The 23213-nt window shown below is 41.2% G+C and overlaps 1 protein-coding gene across 3 annotated transcripts in view; it reads right to left on the bottom strand.

Annotated features, from left to right (window-relative positions):
- Window positions 1-12687: 12687 nt before the first annotated feature.
- The window catches only part of UBE2E3 (ubiquitin conjugating enzyme E2 E3), a 53754-nt gene continuing 43228 nt past the window's right edge, over window positions 12688-23213 (bottom strand). For all 3 annotated transcript variants that reach the window (XM_038142538.1, XM_038142539.1, XM_038142540.1), the window contains 3 exons: window positions 18046-18178; window positions 16186-16333; window positions 12688-15190 (listed from right to left, as the gene is read on the bottom strand). In XM_038142538.1, coding sequence (XP_037998466.1) covers window positions 15093-15190; window positions 16186-16333; window positions 18046-18178 — 379 coding nt within the window. In that variant the 3' untranslated portion in view covers window positions 12688-15092. The remainder of the gene's footprint in view (window positions 15191-16185; window positions 16334-18045; window positions 18179-23213) is intronic.

The raw sequence follows: 23213 nt of genomic DNA, 5'->3' as shown, positions 1-23213 counted from the left end.
GAGCTGCACCGTGAGAAGGGAATCCTACAAAAGAGCATCAAGTGGGTAAGAGACTGCTATTAACTGCCTTGTAGGCAGCAGCAAGTTGGTAAATGCACAGTGGAAGTGCAAGGTGTGCTTGTGGATTTCCCCAGGAGACTTCATACACAGAGAGAGCTCAGATGTCCTGAAGTTTTTTGCTGGGGCTCTGCTCTACCAAGTAGGGAACAGATCAGAGGCTATGACTGCAGCACAAGCCCTCATCTGATGAGTGAAGATGTGGGATGGACATGGAAAACCTGTAAGGGAAGAAAACTCTTGCATGTTTGATTTGGAAGAGATGAGGAGGGTATTTTTCCTCAGCAAAGTTTAATGTTCCCTCAAATGCGCAGCAAATCAGGGCCTGCCTCTTCTTGGTTTAATTATGTTTTCCCTTTTGGCTAAAAAGAACCCTGAAAAGCATCCTACTCCAAAGTGTAACTATAAATTCAACATTATTAGAATAGAATAGGAGAAGGATATTTCTTTTCCCCACTGAAATAGCAGGGTGTATAAATCTCCAGTGCAATTGAAAGAGGACTGAAAGGAGTCTATAGTCTATAAATGGGACTAAAGAAATAGATAAATAGAAAACATAAAGGGAGGAAATCAGAAATTCATGCACAGAAAAATGAAAATGTCTAAAGCAGAACAGCTTGAGGGAAGTGATTCTAGTTTCACATAGGTGTGGATGAGAACAAAACAGTGGTGAAGGGAAACGCCCTACAAAGTGTACATATGTATTTACTGAAAAATTTCACAGAGCTATGAGGTTTATGGGTCTAAATTTGCATTGTTCACAAAATTTTCAAAATCTTTTGTCTCTAACCATCCCTGCACTATGAACTGTTCCCTGCTTCATCTTTCTGAAGAAAAGTTCTTTTTTTTCCTCACTGAAGAAAAATAGGTTTGATGTGATCAAATTTTTGCAAGAACACATGATGTTCATCAATATTAACTTTCATGGAAATTATTGAAAATCCCCTCTGTGCTTTTGATCAGGTGAAGCCACTTTGTTCTGGCTGCTCAGATGCTGATGATGGTGCCCTGGAAGGCACACATGCAAATAGAGACACCAAAATGAAAAATCCTCATCCTCTCTCAGCCCACTGCCCAATTAAACTCCCTCTGGTATTTGCGAAGTTCATGATTTTTTTCTATTCCATGACTTTTGAAATGGTAACTCCCAATTTTGTTTTGGGATGAAAGGAAATTCTGAAATGTTAAGCCATGTATTTGTTAATGTGTGTACAGCAGAGGCAGAGAGTTCAAGACTTAAAATTTCCTTTTGTTGGACATTATGTATGGACAATATTTTAATAATAAGATCCTGTAGCATGGTTGGAAACATTCTTTCACAGCTGTTGATGTTTTAATCCAACATGGGAAAGAAAAACCAGAAAAACATTTCAGCCATGGGGTTTATATTTTTATAAAATTAAAATACCATTTAAAGCTGACAGCATATTTACATCTGGATCCCGTATGATAGCAATTGATACATTTAATCTGGCATGTGGCATAAAACAGGATTAGATAAGGTTTTCTTCTTAGCCATGCTTCTCTTGTACAAAAGAATATTTATAACAGTGTTCCCAACAAATCACATCTCAGTGCTGGATACTGTGTTGAAATGCATTGTGCATCAGCAGTATTTTCCAAAGGTTATGTCCCTGTGATTTGTGTTAATTAGCAATGAATTGACTCTGGAGCGATGACATGCTCAGGAGCACAGAGGTGTGAGTTCAAAAGCCCAAACTGACCAGATCATTCCCCAAATTAGCTGGTGTGAATGCATCTGAAAAAAATAGGCTGCAATAGGACCTCACATAAAATTTGATCATTTGAAGCTAGATTATTCAGAATTAAAAAAAAAATTCATACTAATGTGAGTGTTGGGAAAGACTGTACTCCAAATTCTAGGCAAGGGCACAGGTGCTACTTTATTATTTGATGTTTCTTCTCCAAATGACTTAATCTTCAAGTCCTCTCAGAATCTGAAACTGCATTGACTTCCATTTGCACAGTCCTTAACGTGCTAATTTCGGCGTGCTTCCCTTCCCACCTCCTCAGCTCTACAGCACTATTCTTTCCAAAGTGAACACACAGGGTTATTTGTGAGAAGCCTAACAAATTTGTAATTATACATTAGAGGAAACCTTCTCCCTCATATCCTGGTGCTGAGCATCTTTGTGTACGTCACCACAGTAGCTGACACTGTGTGCTGGGGGCTGGAGTCCCTGGCACTGTGGTCCCCTGGCAAATAGGAAAGAAAAAGAGTGAAATGTGAACCAAGGGTAGCTGCAGTGTGCATTACTGATCACTGTCCACTGGAACTCACTATCCAATACCTAGAAGTGATGAGTGAGGGGAATGGACAGTGAATATACTTTCCAAGCCTCAGTGAACATGAGTCAGAAATCATGCCTCTACATGTGCTGCAGGTACACATTCAAATCCACTTTTAGGTAATAGAGACATATGTGCAGTTAAAAGAGGTAGGGAGACCATGCTGCTAGTTTTTTTCTAGGCTGCAGGTATTAAAAAAAGACAGTATTTGATGCTGTGAAAAAATATGCAACTCACAGCCTAGAGAAAAAATGCAGCTGTGTTTTTATATAAGTCTACTAAAGACTGGAAAAAAAAGCATATTTCTGTGGCTATTAGTAAGCCCTGCTGACATCACTCTGTCTGAATAAGAACAAATAAATATCATTAATGAAATAAAACAGGATTTGTATTTGAAGAGAAGGACAACTTATTTCACTGTGTATCTTGAGTCCACTTATAAGTCATGAAGTCTAAATGAGAGAGCTAAAGCACCACAGACAGGGAAAAATAAGGCCTCAGAAATGCCTTTTCTAGCATGGGCCTCTCCATCATCAAACGGAAGCATTCAGTTGAGAGGAAAATTGACCAGATACCGACAGGAGATAATGGACTTATCTGTTAAAGGAGTGGAGATAATGTAATGTTTAATATGACATTCCTGATAACCAGTCAGGAAGATCTACCTGTGCCAGATTTCCAAGGTTATTTGTAATTGAATGCAACTGGGTATCACTAGAAAGCAATGTGAAAGGAAAGGAAGAACCGCAGTTGTTTGACAGGAGCAGAGCATCTTCAAATCTGAAGATAGGGTCCCCACCTTGAAGAGCTTAAAGGCCCCAGTTTAGGACTGATTTATACTTAAGCAAGCAGTTAAGCACTCTGCAGGAAGAGGGCAGTTCATTTTGCTGAGAAGGGCAGACATCTTCCCACTGTCCATCTCTGTGTCTCTTCCCCTGCTCACAGCTATGCGGTCTCACCCATGCCTGTGCATGAGTTCTAGCACACACCTGACCCCACACTGAGCTGATGTAATGTAAGGCAGCTGCACAAAACTACATCTTTTTTTCCCTATGTTCCTTGTTTGCTGGTTTGACGAGTTGGGTTGGGTCATTCATTTGTCAGCTGCTAGAGGGCTGGAAATTGTAGCTCTCAGTGGGTGCAGTCCTCAGTCCTCACTGCACGGTAGTAGCCTCTGAATGTGTGGGGCAGAGTGGGGCTGGCAGGGCTTCCTATCATGTTTCAACAATGTGATGCCTGATATATGTTGAATGATTGCTCTTTCATTTAGTGTAGGCTCAAACCCCCCACATCTGCAGCAGTGAGTATCTGTTGGGTTTGGTGCAGCTGGTGTAGGGCCAAGAGAAAAATTTAGATGGTGATGTTCAAATCTTTCATGGAAGACATCTGGGCTATTCACTGCACATTAGTGTAAAATCAAATACTTATTTTTTCTGTTCTTACCACTTTTTTCCCTCCATATTTTCAGCTAAGGTGGAGTTCTTCCAGAAAAAGAACATTCATTTCTTAATGTTGAAGGCATTTAAAAAAGATGTATAAAGCAAGCAAAGTGCCAGTAGGTGGCATGTAAACGTTTAGGGATGATAATTAAGCTGTGATATTGGTTTTTATTTATTTTATTTTTCAAAATATGTCTTGGTTTCTCGAATAAAATGAAAGCATGTTTTGGGCACTATTACAGGGTAGCTCTGCAAAAATAACATTTTGCCTGGAACAAGTAGAACTGTGGTGCTTCTCTTTTTCATTTATAGGTACTTTCTGTGGCCACACAATCTTAGACTTCCAGTCTTCCCATAATTTCTTAATTTATTAAACAAAAATTGCAATAATTCAACAGTTTCAGAATCAGCTTTATCCCTAACCCTAGTCCTTTATCCCTAACTCTAGTCTCAGGCTGAGCCTGAGACACCTGGCCAGGGACCAAAGGATAAGCTCATGCACCAGTCTTTGGGCAGCATGGCCTCTCCCTTGGTGGCCTCCGTCCTATAGTTCTCCAGCCCAGGGCCAGGCTTCATCTGCCTCCCAACCCCATCCCCCACCCTAATAGGATGAGAGCAGTAAAGGCCCAGTGGGACCACAGGTGTCTCAGAAGGTGGCAGGATGGAAGCTAGGATGGGGAAATCTGTACCTTCCTGTCCATGTCTTTTGTCTCACACTTGAATGATCACCCCTTTTCCTAGGAGGAGGATGAGTAGAGCTGTCCATCTGTCAATTTGTCACCAGTCAGGTCTTGCTCCAGACTGTTTTATTTTCTTTGCTCCCACTATCTTGCTCCTCCTGTTTACAGAAAAGTTCTTTAGACTTGTCCAAGCTTTTGGGGTTTTTTCAGTTGGGCTTTATTTCTGCCCTTTGCATTGTGTTGGATTTCTGTAGCCACAGTGAAGGCTGAGCTGGCCCTCAGTTATGGGCTCTCTGAGGAGCACAGACTCCCATGCTGAGCAGAGCTGGCTCCTTGCCACCTGCTCCTGTGATAGAGGATGGGTGTCAGAACAAAGCTGGCGGCATGAATTGGCATGATGAGGTGAGAAAGTAGGGTGCACTGTGCTCCAGCTGATGCTTGCCAATGTAATTGCCCGTCAGGCAATAATTCTTGCCAGTGCAATGGTCTCCAGGGACCTTCTGCATGCCAGCCAGAGCCACTTCTGCTTCCCCATCACTCAGCTGCCATGACTGTTAACCTTATATTAATTTAAGACTGAAGCTCTGCCTTCACATTAGTATTTGATAATAACAAATTGAAGGAAAATAACTCTTCTTTCAAAATGCTTAAAGTGGGTGGTAAAGAAAACATTAGTGAGGCTTGGAAGGATGGTTTTGGGAGAAAAATCTTTTGTAGTGGCGTATATGCCATGAGGAAGGTGTACTCATCTGGTGCTTGCAGCCTGCTTGGCACTTGCTACAGTAAATTAGTTGGTCTTAAACCAGCAGAAGCAGCTCCCAAAGCCTCTTTCCCAATGCATCACTAAAAAATGCCTGGGAATGACTGAGTAAGTTGTACAACAACAAAAGCAGGAGCTGTAAATTTAAGGGTGAAAATAACAGGGGGAAAAGACCTGAAAAGAGCTAATTCAGTTCCCTTAGTTGACTGCAATGAAAAAAATCTTCAGTCTTAGATTCTAAGAGACAGTCAGATCTTCACAGTAAAAGTCAGTTCTGGTAGGTGAGAGCAGGTAGTAACCTTGTGGAATTTTAAACTTTCTTGTCTCCAGGGCTTCATGTTTCCCAAATGTGTGCATCCCAGGACACTGCCAAGACCTCATCCACTCCCTCTGAAGAGCTGCGGCTTTAATACCAAGAAACAGCTTGTCAAATTGCTCTCAAATAACTTCTTCATTTGATTCTCATTTTGTAGGCACACAGTTTGTGGTAATTGGGAGTGGAGTTGTGGCCAAGCCTCATCCCCAATGGGCTACAGCTGTGTAGGACAGGTGAGCAGCCTTGAAGGTAATGAGATGTGGAGTGCCCAGGTGCACTGAGCAATCACCAAAGGGAACAGAGGGCCCACAGGTGCAATGCATGAGCCCTGAGGGGCGCACAGGTGCAATGCATGAGCCCTGAGGGGCGCACAGGTGCAATGCATGAGCCCTGAGGGGCCCACAGGTGCAATGCATGAGCCCTGAGGGGCCCCACAGGTGCAGTGCATGAGCCCTGAGGGGCCCCACAGGTGCAATGCATGAGCCCTGAGGGGCGCACAGGTGCAATGCATGAGCCCTGAGGGGCCCCACAGGTGCAATGCATGAGCCCTGAGGGGCCCCACAGGTGCAATGCATGAGCCCTGAGGGGCCCACAGGTGCAATGCATGAGCTGTGAAGGGCACACAGGTGCAATGCATTAATATGAGGGTATAAAAGGTTGTGCTGAAGACTAAGAAGGAGCAGATGCTTTCAGCCTTCTGAAGTGCCGTGATGGTACTTGGTGTGGGCAGATGCTTGGAGCCTTCTGATGTGGTATGGTGTTACTCTGTATGGGGGAATGCTTAAAGCCTTCTGAAATTGTATTCTGCACACCATGGCCATCTCAACTGTGACATATACATATCATTTTGTGAATGTTTTTATATTACTGTGGGGTAAATGCTCCTTAGCTCTGAATGACTGCCATTATACAAAAAACTGAGTTGTGTTGTGAAATGTTCATCCTTTCTTTGTAGCTCCTCCTCTAACTAGAAATTTGAAGGTTCCCAAAGTCTAGACAGACTTAACAGCAGGTAGAACGTCCAATACCCCAAGGGAGTGAGCCAGAAGGTTCCTCATGTAGTAGCAACTGTCTTAGCAGTGTGATGGATGGGGCAGATATGCCATGCAGTGCCTGAGATGGAGGTATAGTGTCATGAGACTTCCCACTGTACTGCCCTGTGCCCAATTTCCAACCTCAATCCTGGCCTGATTGCAAAAAACCTGGTCATTTTTAACCAGCTTTCCAAGCACTGCTGCTGACTGTCAAAATTGCTAAATGCTTAAAAAGCCCACAGCCAGACAGTACTTGTTCCTCCCAATGCAGTCTGTGGATGTAGCAGCACTTTTGTAGGATTTCCAGCACATTTACAGATGGTACTACACATTCAAACATAAATCTCATCAATTTGCATCAAACATCCTCCTTTGCAGTTTATGGCTATGTAGATGTCTTTAATAAAAACCTTACCACAGGAAATGTCTTAAGACAACTGCTCTTTCACAGCTTCTCTACACGTTCCTAATGTAAGTTAATAAGGCAAACACAATACCTGACGTTTGCAATGGTAATTGCACAGGCCTCCCTGTGAATGATGGCTAAATCTGATTGTGCATGACTTCCTTCGTGGAGTGTCTGAATTATAGCATAGGCTGGAGCCTGAAAAATCAATGACTGCTATAATCACTCAGTTAAAGCCTTTGAAAATCATTAGCAATTTGGTAAATTTAAAATACTTAACTATGTGTCATTTTTAAACAGAGAGTGCCAGACTAGTACAACTCCATTTGTTACACTGGGGAACTGCTGCCAGAGGGGTAAACAGGAACAGCATTAGGCACTATGGCTGAGTAGGCAAGGGTATCACTGGAGCTGAAAGCTGAGAGAGACACAAGTCACCTCTGTGAGCTTTACCTGATCGACAATGTTTAGCCGAGGTTACCCTTCAAGTGGCCAAATACATGTCAAAATCTTGGAAAAGCCCTGCTGGCCTACAGAGCAGTAGTCCCCCTACAAATGCCACAGGTTTGGATGAAATGTGAGCCTGAGTAGCAGAATGGGCTGCCAAGGAGGAAAGGAAGCAGCACCATCAGTCCTTTGTTACTGAGAGAAAACCAGTGGACAGCAAGGCTTGCTTTTAGAGTGGGACATATAAATGAATGTGGCCTATAAAAAGAGGGAAAATGGCTTACTAATGCCAAGAGTCTAATATTTAATTTCCTAAACAAAATAAAAGTTGAATATGGTATTTTACTCCATCTGGACTAAATCTATCCATCTGCAAAGATTTAACTTTGAAAGATAGTTAATAGAGATAGAAAATATCTCTTCTTAACTTGTGTGTTTATTTTCTTTAACAGCCTGTTCTTTGGAAGCAGTGGCATCTTGGTGCAGCAGCACCATAAATATATGGTCTGTCTGTCTGAGAAGAAAGAGACTCCGAGAATGAGCAAGCTGACAGGTACGGGCCAGTGCACAAACGCCTCGTGTTCCCTAGAGCTGTTGGATTTACGTAAGTGCTATTTAACTTTGCGGAGCTGAGCAGCTTAATGAACTTGACAGAGATGGACTATGGGGCTAGGAGCAGCTACTTCACTTAATCTATTGCAGCTTCTAATTTTTAACAATTTTGGGGTAAAACTACGTTTTAAAGCGTCTGTCTTTCGAGTGTAACGCGCAGCGGCTGCTGAGCAGAACAGGCAGCAATCGCTCCCGCAGGCCTCCATCCCCACGGGCAGGGGAGCCCCGGGCCGCGGGGCCTCGCCCTCCCGTACCCCGGGTGCCGGGGCGGGCTCGCAGCCTCCCCCGCTGCTCTGCCGGGCCAGGGGAGCCCAGCTGCCGCACAGGCCGGGACTGCGGGGCTTGCGGCAGCGTCCCGGGAGCACCCCGCGGGCTCTGTCAGGGCGCGGGCTCTGTCACGGCGCGGGCTCTGTCACCGCACGGGCTCTGTCACAGCTCGGGCTCTGTCACGGCGCGGGCTCTGTCACGGCTCGGGCTCTGTCAGGGCGCGGGCTCTGTCACCGCACGGGCTCTGTCACCGCTCGGGCTCTGTCACCGCGCGGCTGAGGGCCCCGGCGCGGCCGTAGCCGGAGCGGCAGCGCCACCTGGCGGCAACCGGCCCGCCCCTACAACTGCGTCTGGGAAAGGCCGCTCGGCGGAAAACTTCTCACGGGATGTGACTATTTCCCTGGCTCGGTATTTACCATATTTATTTATTTATTTATTTATTTTCACATGGAAAGGCAGGAAATTAGCTGGACTAAACAAGGCCAGCACTGGACTTGTCCTAATTTTAGTTTTTCTTTATGGTTGGGTCCAGACACTAATGTTTTTCATTTAAAAAAGGTAATTCAGGTTATTTTTACAGTAAAATATCCGCCGAATCAATGAATGAAGCTTAATTGATACCTTAATGTTTTTAGTTCTTCATCAAATCCATACTTATGAAAAAAAAAGCTATTTGCAAACAGCAACATGTAATAGTGAATAGAATAAAAATGTCACTTTTCTGTGATAACTGATCATTCCAGCGAAAGGCAGCACATTTGCTTCCCAGTTAACAGGGAAACCTAGGCAGGAGCAGATTAGCATAGGGTGTATTAATATTTCTCCTCAGAAACTGACTACAATTTTAAAATTTTCTGTCACTTTGAGTCCACTGCCTATATATTAGGAACTGTTAAGTACTGGTAACCTTTATTTAGCATGGGGTCGAGAGTCTCAGCTTGGTGCAAATTTTCACAAAAGTACACACATTTAAAACACTGGAATACATAAACACAACCCTAGACTTCTGCACTTGCACAAAGCTGCCTTCCTGAGTGTAAGAAGTGCCATCACACCCCACTGTACTTCAGCAGTAGCTTCATTCTCCTCCCATTTATCACTTCTACATTTGCAGCCCCACTACTGCTGCCTGGCATTGTGAATGCATGCTAGGCTACAGATTTCTAACCCAACTGTATCCTTCAGACATACATCCAGTGGCTGTGTTCAGAGGAATGGTCTCCCACAAGATTTGTGATTCACCCTGTCTACCTATATGATATCCAGAAAACTAATCTCCAGGATGACAGCTCATTCAGCACTCTGGAAATTTACCCAAGCTGAGGTCCTCTTTAAATAATGACCTGACATTTGTTCTGTAGAGGGAGACAAAGCCCGGACTGATGAAAACGGTTGGCAGCTGCTTTCATTTGTGCCATTCAGAAGCCAGATGATAATTTGTCCTCAGGGACCTATCACTTCTTGGCAGTCAGACCTGTCCACTGCACTTTGCTATTACTTTTGCTGTTACCTCCCACCCCTGGTGCATGCAGCACACAAACAGAGTCAATATTCAAAGCAGACTAAGCTAAAATTTACTGCCAAGAGTCATGTAGGATTTCATGTTTCAGAGAAGTGGAAGATAAGATCACATATTAATTTGGTGTTGATAAATATAAAGCAGTAGATATGGGGAAAGACACTTGTTAGATCTACATAAAAGGTTAAATTAGCTATTTCTCAGAAAACAGATCCCAGCCTCTCTGAACAGTTTAATGAAGGCATTAGCTAAGCAATAAAGGTCAAAGAGGCAAAGCATTCTGAACTAGTAGGCAAACAGATCAAACCAGAAAACATTGTTCCAGATGAACTTTGAGTTCATATTTTGCATGCAGTGTGGACCTCTCATTCCTCTAAATTAACTAGAGCAGAATTACAAAATGTACAGACAAAGGTGACCAGAATCTTCAGAGCATCTTCCATATAAGCAGAGATCAAATAAATGAGGACTTTACAGCCTGCACAAAAAAGAGGTTACCAGGAGCTGATAATAATGATGACACATAAAATCACCAATGGGATCCAGGAGAACAGATGCAATTATTCATTATTTTTCACAGTATAAAACTGGAAGGCATAAACTTAAGTGCTCACATACCAGGTTGCATGAAATAATTACCTAACAAAGTGCTTTCTTCACACAGCCAATACATACCTGTAGCATTAACTGCCAAAGGATGTTACGGTAATCGTTTAGGATGGTTACGTGGTTTACCTTGGACCACAAAGTTAGGAAATCCTTCCCAATACTTGGAAACACTATATAAATAGATAGGGCCATCCACACCTCAGCTGTGGAAGAGCAATAGCAACAAGATGACTCTGTGCATTTATATTCATGCATGTGGTCCCACGAAGAGACGAGACTTATATAAATTTCATACTGTGCCTCTTCTATCTATTCCTGACAGTTTTTATTTTTAAGGATCCCCAAATTGTTGCTAGTATGTTGGATGCCATCTATTCTACCCAGCAACAGAGGAAGTCATAGCTACCCTCCAGAGACATGCATGCAGAGAGATGGGGAGAGACAAGCTGAAGCAGGCTTCTGTTTTTAAGGATTAAAAAAGCAAAAGCCCCAGTCTGCTGCAAATGTTCCAGCCACTATTTTCCAAGGGCATGATCTGCTCTCTCATCTAAGCTGAACACTTGAATGTGTCCAACTCTCACTGCAAGGTCAGGCAGCTGTGCCCTGCTTTTCCCTTTGGAGAAGGGAGTGCTCTATTACATAATCCCTCGTGTTGCTCTGGAACCTGTCTGCAGCCACCTTCAGTCAGGAGAGGTTAGTGAAGGAAAGGGAGTGGGGCTTCAGCCTTGGAAGTTACTGTGCAACACAAATGCAAGTGGTGCCACCAAGGAGAAGTTGAAGGGACGCTGTGCATAAAGCAGCACCAAGTTCTCAAATGCATCTGTTGCCCTGGCTATAGCACATGCTGCCAAAATACAATGCTGGTTTATGGCTGAATCAAATTGCACTTCAGTCACACTACTGTCACTGTCTTTTGCAACTGCTTTAGTCCAGGATTCCTGCACAAGCCTTCCTTCTTTGACATAAATATACATTGATGATTTTTGCTGAAGAAAATGCAGGCAAGGTGGAATTCACTCTTCAGCCTGGAGTCAGGAGTCCTTCCTTTGCTGCTTCTGCCCACACAGACAAAACCCCAGAGGCAGAAGGCCATGAGCTCTTTGTAGAAGCCGCTGTGGTCTGCAGCTTTCTTCCCTCCAGCACTGAGGGGATTCAGGAGGGCCCTGGGGAAGCCATGCAGCCAGGGCTGCCCCGTGGCTCAGAACTGCACCCAGCCACTGCAAAGCCCTTCAGCCCTGCAGCTTTCCTGTCATGGTGCAGGCAGGAGAGAACATCTCTGAGAGGCCACAAATCTGGTTCTCACACATGAAGGTGAAGAAAGGAAGAGGCTTGGTCTCATTTTCAGCAATACCAATGACCAAAAATAAGCTGGTAGAGAGCAGGAACTGGTGTACCACAAAGCCTGAAAGAGTTTCCTTTCCCCCCAAAGGGTAGGGAGGGAGCAGAGCATGAACCAGATCTGGTGCAGTCGCTTTCCTTTTGAGGCTGCATAAGCCTGGCCCATGGCTTGGGCTGCCCTGTGGTCTTGCTTTCTATGACTCCCTTTCCTTCCTGGCTGTAGACTTGGAACGATCACTAGTCAGCATTGATCAGTGAGACTGTCTCTACATCAGGCACAGCACACATCACTGAGACTCCAAAAACATGTTAGTGCAGAAACAACAAGGCTGATATTTATTAGCCTCTCTATTATATGCAGTATTTTTATTTCTTAAGCACTTACATTTACCCATCCCTTCTCATTTGCTGTGAATATAGCACCAGCTCAGCTGAAGAGGTGTTTACCCCTCTCTATTCCTCAGGTGTGTCACAGGCTAGGACTGCTGGTTTCCACACCACATGTCTTTATGCCAGATCATCATGGAGCCCAGTTTGGGCAGCTTCCCAGCCAGATGCATGCATTCCCCATTCAAATCCCAAAGACAACAGAAAAAGAAAAGCCCATCCAAAATGGAGAAGAAGAGGGCATGCGCAGTATCTTCAGCTTTACACAAAAATGTCATTTTGGTTCACTGTTTCCCAAATACAGAGCCCAGTGATTGGTGATAATTTTCTGTTCTATCTTCTTAAAACTGTAAAAGAGGATCAGTGCCATTCTTTGGTAGCATACAGTATTCATCCCAGCATAGCCAGGAAGGAAATAGTTTGAAACACCAGACACTGTTCACAACCAGTGCTTTGGATATATTTCCAGCAGGGATTTCTTCCCTCCCCATGAAAACAGACACACATTCTTATTTAACAACTAATTGATTTATTTAACAATACAAATTTCTTTCTACTGCATGGTTTAGCAGAGAGAACTTGAGAAACAAAATTAGCTTCTTTTCTTTTTCTTTTAAAGTTTAAATGTTTACACAAAAACAACCTTTACTTCAGTAAATATAAAATTTACACACAAAAAAAAATCTACATTAAAAAAGAACAGAATAATGACAAACCAACAGAAAAAAAAAAAGAGGATGGGAATTCAGTGTAAAGGATCCAATTGCAAGGAAGGCAAGATGGGGCAACACTAACAAGGCATCCCATTTGTACACCTAGGTATCTGAAGTTGTAGGTACGATACAAACCCAAAATACATTAAAATTAGAATTAAAACCTGTATTTTTATAGCAGAATATTTTATGATATAAATATCTGTAAATTCTGTAGGCAACACAGTTAGTGCATGAACTCCATAGTTTGCTCTCCACTGGAAGGTCACTGCAGTGGTGTACGAGCACCCTGTGGCCCACGAGTGCACTAATGGTCAGCAGGGAGCAGACTTTAGACGTGCAGCCCAGATGTGATAGCCCCTTGTTTCTTTGCCAATCTGTGCTATTTCTCACACATCCAATGACATGACAAGAAATTCTGGTCACCTTCAGCAGTGATTTCCAGCACTTCATCTCCTGGCATTAGTTTGTTACCTGACTTAGGCATATTCACCTGCCAGATCCTGTTTCTCATTCCCTTTTGCACTTTTTAACCTGAACTCTAAAGCTATCTTGTAGCTACCAAGAGAGATTGGCTTCTAGGTTGAGATATTTGGGATACACAGTTCTTCAAGCCACCTTCAGGCATCTGTAGAAATATTTAAAGTAGGGTGGACAATTCATGGTCAAAGGTTATGTGATACAAAAACCAGGGACCTGTATAGTAATGGTAATTTTAGATCTAAATCTTTAGTATTTTTTGTATTGATTTAATATTTAAACTTAACATTCAGCTTTCATATATTAAAATGAGCAGAGCATCTTATCGATGGAAGTGCTACGTTATCGCCAAAAAACACCAGGTAGTAAGGGAGACTGTTAAATTTAAAATTAAGTGTAATTTTAAAATCATTTAAAGGAATCAAGTGTATTTTTTTATAATAATTACTGTGACTGGCAAACTATAAAAGCTTAAATTATAAAACTATTAGTGACTCTACCTTTTAAACTGTATGTACTATAAAGCTGTATTTTTGTACTTACAGATGTTACAAAATTTCCAAGGCAGGAAGTGAAGGGGGAAAAAGGTAGTCTAAAACACTTTTACAGATTTCATTTTTACTAAGAAAGATTATTTCCCCCACAACTGTTTTTATGTTATATAAATCTGATTAAATTCATTCTGGGTAGATGATACAGTGTTCAATCATGCTTTGGAAGACCTTTTTCGATGGATAACTCAGTTCTCTAGGTCAGCAAGTCCAACTTGCTTTACTCAGAAAAAAAAAAAGCACCAGACTATCTCTAACTTGGCCATCCTCCTGCAAAAAATCTTGGTAGTGAGTCTGAGGCAGCCTGTTCTGAGAGCAGGACTGGCCCTGAAGCAACCAGCTACATTAACTTCTGGAGTAAGCATAGGAAATGTGATCATTTCAACTTGAGAAAGAGCTGACAAGTATTACATTTCAGAAAATTTTAGAAATTTCACTTGTTCTGTTAGAAACAAAACAGGGAAAACTTAATCCACAGGTGTGCATTAAACATTTAATAGCAAGCCTTTGCTTATGCATATTAATTTAAAAATTATCCACAGGGATCTGTGATATATTGGCCTTGCCTTGTTACTATAACTAAATTTATTAAAATATTAATTTAAAATAGGAAAACAAAGAAACTACTCCTTGGGGAACATGTTTATTGTGTTTGAGATGATACACTGGGTGCTCTCTGAGCTACAAAGGGAAAAAGGAAATCCTTTCATTACAAACTGACAAAGGTAAAAGTTAAAACAGTTTTCACAACAGCATGTACCACATATTGGAAATAGATCTGGGTTTAATACAAATGACATAATTCCTAGTAATCTACAGCTACCTTTAATAACTTCATACAGATAATGAATTAGGCTAAAATGCACTATAATATTTGGTTGACTTCAGGAACAGTATCCTTAGTACATCACAAAATACATTTTGATATCCCAAAGAAGCAAGACTTGCAAGTAGGCATTTTAAACATAACTAATCTACAGCTACAAACTTCTACTCTTGATAGCATTTACCTTTTTGGGGGGCAGTATCCCAGTCTTCAAAAGGATAAAAGCAGAGTAGAATCAGTATAACATATACACAGAAGTCCGTATTGTAAAGGCTATAAAGATTTGTTGCACACTGCAAAGTTGCCTTCTGCACCTTCACACTGCACAAGGAGTTTGTCATTTATGTTGCATATCTCTTGGTCCACTGTCTGGCTATCCTGTCATGTTCTGCTCTGTTGGTCAGGTATTGAGTGGCTATGCTTCCAACCAGAGGGTCAGCTGCAATAAGCAGGAGAAAATGCATCAGAATCCATCCCACAAGTAACCAAAATCCCCAAGTAAGAACATATTTTTAAAACGCAGCATCCATTCCAAAATATAGTTTAGAGCAGAAATACAGTGGAGCTCTTATCATAGAAGACATTTCCAAGAAAGCACACATGAACCAAGCACGACAAACAGAAAACGGCAGAAATCTATTGTGCTTATCTGCATATGAATGAATCCTGCCTCAGACAGGTGCTCTGCTTTCAGCCCTTTGCCTGCAGGACACATGCAGCAGCGCTGCCTGGCACTGTCGAGCATTAGGGCTGCAGGACACACGAGGGGAGCCCTTCAGGAGCCATCAAGCCTTTCTACCTAAGAGGCTGATCTATTTCTCCCAAACTGTGACCACTTTCAGTAAATGACCGGTCCCCTAGCACTATTGCTCAGTTCCTGCCCTGACCGCAGGCAATTAGCATCCATTGCCTAATGACACTGGTCACACAGCTGCTGCTGAGAATCTGTACTGCTTCCAGTGGAGCTCCTCCCCTCCCTGCATGATCAAGGAAGCGTCTTTGAAATAGGGAGAGTTCTCTCTGAACATCACCTCCCGCACATTTGCAAGATTAAACCTTTCAACTGCTGTCTTAAGACACTTCCTGCACCCTCTTTCGACATGCAGGATTTATAACTCAGGAGAATATTGCTCCTTTCCTGGATTGAACACTCATTTGCTGGAGCTCCCTCAATACAGACCTTCAATGACATCAGCTTATTTTCTCCATCATATCTTGGAAAAAAAAGGACTTAGTGCTATTTACTTTCTGTTGTGTCACAGGAATGAAAAACACCATTAAAAGTGGGACCACATCCAATATGGAGTGCTTAATCACAAATTTTAAAAAAAATTAAATTTTATTTAATCTGCCTGCCATCAAATATACAAATTACATTCCATGGCAACTAAGTCAAATGACTGAGAGTCTCTCAGTGAACTATCAGCTCCTCACCTGGGTTACAGTCTGTCAGAAGTGAACAAATAGACAGCAGAACCTTTGAAATAGTCAAAGCAGGGCTCCAGTTGTCTTTCAGGATATCCAGACAGATGACTCCCTGACTGTTGATGTTGCAGTGATAAATTCTGGTGCGGAAAGTAACCTGAAATCACAGCATGAAAGACAGAGATGGTCATTCAGTGCTGCCCAGGAATGGTGCCCCTTGCTCTGAGCAGCCTGTGGGACTCCCAGTTCTGCAGAGCTTCTGCAGAGGCAGTTCCTCTCTGCTCAGCTTCCAAACCACAACTGTTCAACGTAAGAGTGACAATTTTCTGTAACCAGGGCTGCCTTTAAGAAACCTATCATGGTGAGATTAGGTGCATAAATTGCTTTCACACAGGCTCTCTGTACGGTACCCACAAAAATAAGGACCTACTTTATAGTACAGTAGCTATTTAATGAACATACCACATGTCAGGAACATTCGAATCACAAATGTAACTTTACTGTAGTTTCTGAAGATGAAGAAGTACACAGAATTTGTCTGCGTGGGCAGTATTAGTTGATCTTTTTCTTTCTTTCAAAAGACTAAATACAGACCATGAAAATTAGTCTTGTTAAATTAACAATGAAATCTTTGTCCTTACCCTTCATTAGGCAGAATATAATATACAGCCAAAACAATGCTATTACACTAACTAAATCCATCCTTAAATTATTTCAGACTAATATTGATAGAGCATGTGAACATTCTGCACAAACAAGAAGTGAGAAATATGTAACTGCTTTAATTACACAAAGCACAAGAACATACGGAAATTTTTCTTTTTCAGAATGATGGGGGGGGAATGGAATCCACAGTATCCTAAGAATTTAAAAACTATCATGATCTAAAATATCTACAAGATTTGAATGAGGAATTTGTCTAAAACTGTGCATCACTTCAGTATAACATTCTTAATTCAGAACATATTAAATGCTGTGGGTTAAAGAGAAGTGTGGAATACAGAGTGTATATTTTTATGCTGTAATCATTCTAGGAATGAAAAAAGGTATTAGATTTATAGTAACATAGTTATAGCCCCCAAAGATGTAAGTTGTAGAATGTTGTGTGATAAAACGCATTTAGTTGTGAGAGTTTTGCAGTGTCTTTTCTGGTGACTTGGTCAAGAGCTGTAATTTGACAGTAAGGGAGGGGAAAAGGGAATGACCTTTAAATTCTTTCATATCCATTAGTAACTTAAAATTTATTAGGTGTCCATACTATTTCTGAGCAAGGAATTGACATTTTAATTTAAGATTAGTTTAATTTAATAAAAAAGAGCTTTTGCTCAAAAACATTATCAAACAAGATTGCTGGTTTTACCAATAGTAAATAGATATTTTAAAATAATGGAAATTCATCACACTAATTTACCCAATTTTAAGTCACAATATAATGCTCCAGTTTTCTATGTGAACATATTTTAGCTTTTTCTTATTTTTAAAAAAATTACTCATAATATTTAATACTGAATCTGGCTCATAACAGGAAAGACTATTATACATATATTTTAGTAGCTAGAATGAGAAGAAGGTAAGATAAGACAGTCTTGTCTTCTACTAGAACTAAAATTTCTTGATTCTTACCTGTTGATCAGAGTTATCATCTCATTTATCACTTGGTCAAGTTTGGAAATCAGTACTAACTGTGGTAATCAAGAAGTAAATTGGATGGGATTTTTCTGAGACTGCAAGCCAAGATTTTGGACCTTGTAGTTTTCAAGAGACCATAAACAAATTTGATATTCAGAAAGCGATGTGCAGTCACTTGGCTGCAAACTGTATTCTTCTCACATGAAAAAATGATAAGCACGGTAAAAACCTTACCCTTACCTTTGGTGGCTTGAATGGATAGTCAGATGAAAATGTGATATCCAGGAAGAAAACGCCTCCTTCATATACAGAACCTGGAGGTCCAAGTATAGTAGATCTCCATTCATAAATGTTATCTCCTTTAGGACCAGCACTGCATAAAGAAAAAAAGAGGAGAGGGAAAGAAAGAGTCAGATGTACCTTTGAGAGAGGCATTTTATGGATTTCCTTCAGCATTCATTTTATTGAATAAAAAAACATTTGATTATTTTTAACACCTGCCTAATTTCCAGCTGATTTCAGTAGGCTAGTTGTTTTAAACTGGCACAAAAGCTGGGTACTCTGCTGTCCCTTTGGAGAGACAGCAATGAAATAGAATGACCATGCTCTACTGGTTTTTCACTGTCCAAAACATAACCCCAGATCTCTTTACTTGAGTATGTCATTACTCTGAGTTTCTACACCACCCTTTCATCACCTTTTCTACATCACTCTTTCAGTGCCATCATATTCGTAACACAAAAGAAGTTTTACATCTTGACCACATTAGTCTTCTCCAAGCATTTAACAGATCACACCTTGATAAAAAATGTGGCTTTCAAGTATATTGATGCACATTTATTACTACTTGTTTCATAGGCTAGAGTGAAATGTTACACCCATGGGCAGCAAAACTAGGGAAGGGTGAGAGAATCAAGTAAGGCGGAATTGAGCTTCTTGCAGCAGTCATTCCAAATAACTGTTCCTTCAGGATATATTTGTGTTATGCCTCTGGGCAATCAGCAGTGAGACAACGAGCAAAAAATATTTTATTTTAAGAATGCATTTCTCACTAGGGAAAGGGCTACTGTATAATTATTATTAAAGTAAAGGTTTGAAAGAATGGATAATGAACCAGCATTTTCACAACTTCTGAGCTGTCACTAATGCTATTATCACACAGTAACCATCTAATCTCCTCACAAAAAACCCTAACTAAACAATAAACCCCTCCCCCTTGCCCCCCAAAGGAGCAACCACCAAAAAAGTCAAATCTTTAGCAAGCCTGGATAAAAATTAACCTAACCTTCCACAAAGGGTCCTGAACCCACCCTGCTGAGAGCCAAACTTACTGAACTGACTGCTATGGAGAGCAACAGCCCTGAACTCATGCAGATAAGCCACTAACACAGCACTGTAAAAGATCCTTTCAGTTTTCCCCACCTGGGCAGTTTCCCAGGCACCATCTCCATTTCCCAGACATGCTGAAGCAGCCCCATCCTTCTCCCTCTGTGGTGCCCAGAACAGGCCCTGAGGACTGTCACATGTGAATTGCACATGACGCGAGTGACAGCGCATGGCACCACACTGGAGCCTGGGAATTTGTGGTTTCTGGAACTGCTCAACACACAGAGGAAACTCCCTACAAATAAAAGGCTCTTCCTATGTCATGTCACTCCACATATTTGTCATACATATGTTTGCAGTCTGTAACACAACATGCTGGACATTTATCCTTACTATGTATTCAAATACGGAGATATCAGAGACAAAGAATATCAGCAGTCTGCACAATCTCCCCTCCCCCCCCAATTTAGCTATTTTTACATTAAGATCACATTTGAGAAAAAAATGCTAATTTTGATTATGAATTCACTTTCAATTCAAAATTTTCCAAGATGCTTTTTATCTTGTAGACATTTCATCTACCAAATGTTGCAGTTCTTTCATAAACAGGACAAAATAATCATGGAATTTGGATGACATCCTATTTAATTAAAAATAAAAATTATTTTATGAAGCTGTAGCTATTTTCCTGTTGCCAAAATGAACGTAGGTAACAATAGAATGCTGGCCTCCAGAGCACAGCTAGGGGAAAAAACCCTATGGGTTCTGTCAAAAATAAAGTTTGGGTCTAAAACCTTACTTTCTATTTGCATACATAAAAGTGTAAGGAAAATACTAGATACATTTTAAGGGGGAAAAAAAGGGAAATTTAGAAGCAAACAGGTCCATTTTTGGTAATGAAAGGAACCACTTGTACCTTCAGTACTCCAGAAGATAATTTTATTCACGCTCCCTAAAAAGCAATTAGTGTAAGAACTGAAAATATTGGGGCAATAATGACAACATTTAAAACCCACACAGACCACTGAAATGTTTCAATTAATTCTTGACATTCATCAAACTTACAGCTAATTAGTATTGTGCTTGAAAACCAAATTTCTGTGGAGCAAACTAATTTCAGCATAAGATGTCCTAATGACTGCTTTATAGTTTAATGCAGGCATTAGTGCTCTTGCCCTGCATGCCGGGTACCTTTCTTTCGTACACCTCCAATGGCTGGACGCATTTCAATCAAATTTACGAAATGGATGTATCAAATTGGTGACATGCTTCAGCCCAGTGAATCAGACACGATTAAGTGCAGCACCAGCCCAGGGTCAAACTATCTGGTAATCACTTAACAAGTCAGAGCTAGAGCATCCATGAGCTGGTAGCCACAAAACACAAAATCTTGATGGAGCAACAGGTATGAATGACAGCTTCAGTGTTTTGGCTACAGAGCATACAAGTGCAGCCCATTGCTAACAGCCTGCTGTCCTCCTAAATTAGCTTCAGAACATCACAAATTCAGTAAAGGCACCAATACTTCATTCTCAACAAAAAATCCACATGATTATTTTTTTTACAATATGGGCTAAAGAAATCTCAGACAAAATAACAAAGCAATTTAATTGAAATGACAAAATATTATTTGCAAAATTAAGGGGGTTTTCTTCATACATTAAAGATGGATTGCTTTTTAAAAATAAATTAGAGTTAACTGGCTGCATCTGCTTCCTAAGCAAATATTCATTATGCCACTTCACTGAGGGATATATACCTGGTTCAGATAAGACAAAGGATTTATGACCATGCTGTAGCCAAGCTAGTCCACAGAACAGATTTAATTTACAAGTGTGACTTCAGATGGTAAATTTGAAAAGACATGAGGTTAAACTTGAGGGGCCCCTGGGTTCACAGCAGGTCTGTCAAACCTAACTCTGCTGAACCCTGGCTCTCAAGTTTCCCAAAGATGAAGGACAGCTTTTCCAGCACAGTGTTAAGAGCATTCATGTGGATGCAGCGGCATTCACACCAGCAAGAAGCCTGTAGACTCCCGATGCAGTGGTTACAGAAATCCAAGTTCAGCTTTTGTTACAATTTATTAAATCAAAATGCATTGAAGCCGCCCATATGGAACTAAATGCAGGACAAGAAACTGCCAATCTACAATGATGCTGGTAGCATTTTGCTTTCTGCACTTACTAAATGCACTGCTGTCAACAGCCCTCCTCTAAAACACAAGACTCTAAGTTTGGCAACAGAATGCAACTTCATAGTACTGAGACTGTGCTGAGAAGAAAAGGATGAAGGAAAATGTAACTTAGCTACATGTGATGTTAACTCTGTGTTATGCTATATTATGATACATATGCAACAGCATATAGAAATCTGGGGGGTGGGTGTGCTTGTTTTTGGAAGCTTCCAACAGTGAAGCGTGTCTGACTCTAAAAGCCTTATGAGAAATGTCATTGGTATCACGGAACTAAAGGTACTGGTCTACACCTCAAAAAAACCACCGGGGGTGCCTACCTGGCACAAGTTTAAGTGGTGGAATATTTTCTCACATTCTCCTCTCGAAGGCTTCACCCTCAGGTGTGATAGCCAAGCAGGCAGAATCATTGAACTGTAAAGACTGGAAAAGATCTCTACTCATTATTAAAAAAGCAGCAGCTAACAAACCAAATGGGGCACCTAGGGTGAGAATTACGTAAGGAAAGACCTCCCTCTATCCTCCCCAAACGTTTATTTCAAAATGAGATTCAGCCAAAGTAAAACTCTTGGAAGTTCTTCACAGACTGCTCAGCCACAACTCTGTCACTATATAATTTTTACAGCAGTACAAGTGAAGTCAGTGCTTTAAGAGAGGGATAAGATATCTCTTTTGATTTTTCTTATTTCAACTGGAGGTACTAAGAAAGAAAAATGCCCTCAAGCATGTTCCATAACCTTGTGCTTGAAAAATCCACTTCATAACGCTACAGTATAGTGAAGCTCTGTGAAATCTTCAACACAGCTTTGGAAATTGACTTTTACTGCTGGAAGAAAGGCACTCAGGATGTTACCAGCACAAAAGGCTGTGTTTTGGACACCACTGTCTCAGCTAAAGCTGTTGAATTATCTAGTTCAGTGTGATACCATGAGATACTAAAGGGGCTGTGACAGATCCTACCAGCATATACAATTCAGGTAAATATACAGACCCCATCTATAGGGACTCTGCCTGCTTCACCATCTCAGCTTCTGAGCTTAATGAACTCATTTCCAGTGGAAGAAAAATGTCCCAGGCTCAAGTAACTTCAACTTATCATAGAGGTGGAGATTCATATTTACCATGCAGGATATCTAGTGTGGATGCTGATGTTTGCCCCTCAGGCTACCCAGACAATCAGGGTAGAGAGAAGAGTGACTGCAGCACCTGGAATATCTAAATACTCCCTAACACCAACGTGCTCCATCTGACGCCTACCTTTCACCAACAGGATGGGGAGCCTGGCTCCCAACTCAAGCCACTAAGCTCAGGACTTGAAAAAATCCTCCTCACCCCTCCATGCAGCGAGAAAGTGAGTGAAAACAGAGCTAGACGACCCTATCTAGAAGCACACTATCTTTTTATCTAGATATAGATACAAACTGTCATGCTGCTGGTAATTAAAGAACAAAAAATAATTTCACAAGCAACCAAAGGATCTTTATCTGGTGCAAGCTGTCTGACTTGCTCAGTGAGGCCTGGAGAGAGCCCAAACCACTTACTACTAGTAGTTATGTTTTAATGTTAAGCATGGGAATAGAAAATGCTCAAAATATTTTCTTGCTTTGATATCTTCAACATTTTGAAGGAAATTTGTCCATTATCCTTTTTTTTCTTAATTCTCTTTTCCAAGTGTGGAGGCACTCTTGTGGTTTTGGTTATAGAGTGCAAGAAAGGAAATGAACATTAATTAAAAGGCATATGTTTGTTTGTGTGTGGCTTTCAGTTCTATGACCTGTGACAAGCATGGATAAAAATTTCTGTTTTCATTATTTTTCAATGCCTTGTTTACAAGGCTCTCTGGAGTGCTTATTCTCAGCATTCATATTATCAGTACCAGTGCCTAAGCACC

This window comes from Motacilla alba, chromosome 7 (genome assembly GCF_015832195.1).
Source record: "Motacilla alba alba isolate MOTALB_02 chromosome 7, Motacilla_alba_V1.0_pri, whole genome shotgun sequence".
Taxonomy (NCBI): Eukaryota; Metazoa; Chordata; class Aves; order Passeriformes; family Motacillidae; genus Motacilla; species Motacilla alba.
Note: the sequence above shows the minus strand (reverse complement) of the source record. Positions and strands in the feature narration are given on the sequence as shown.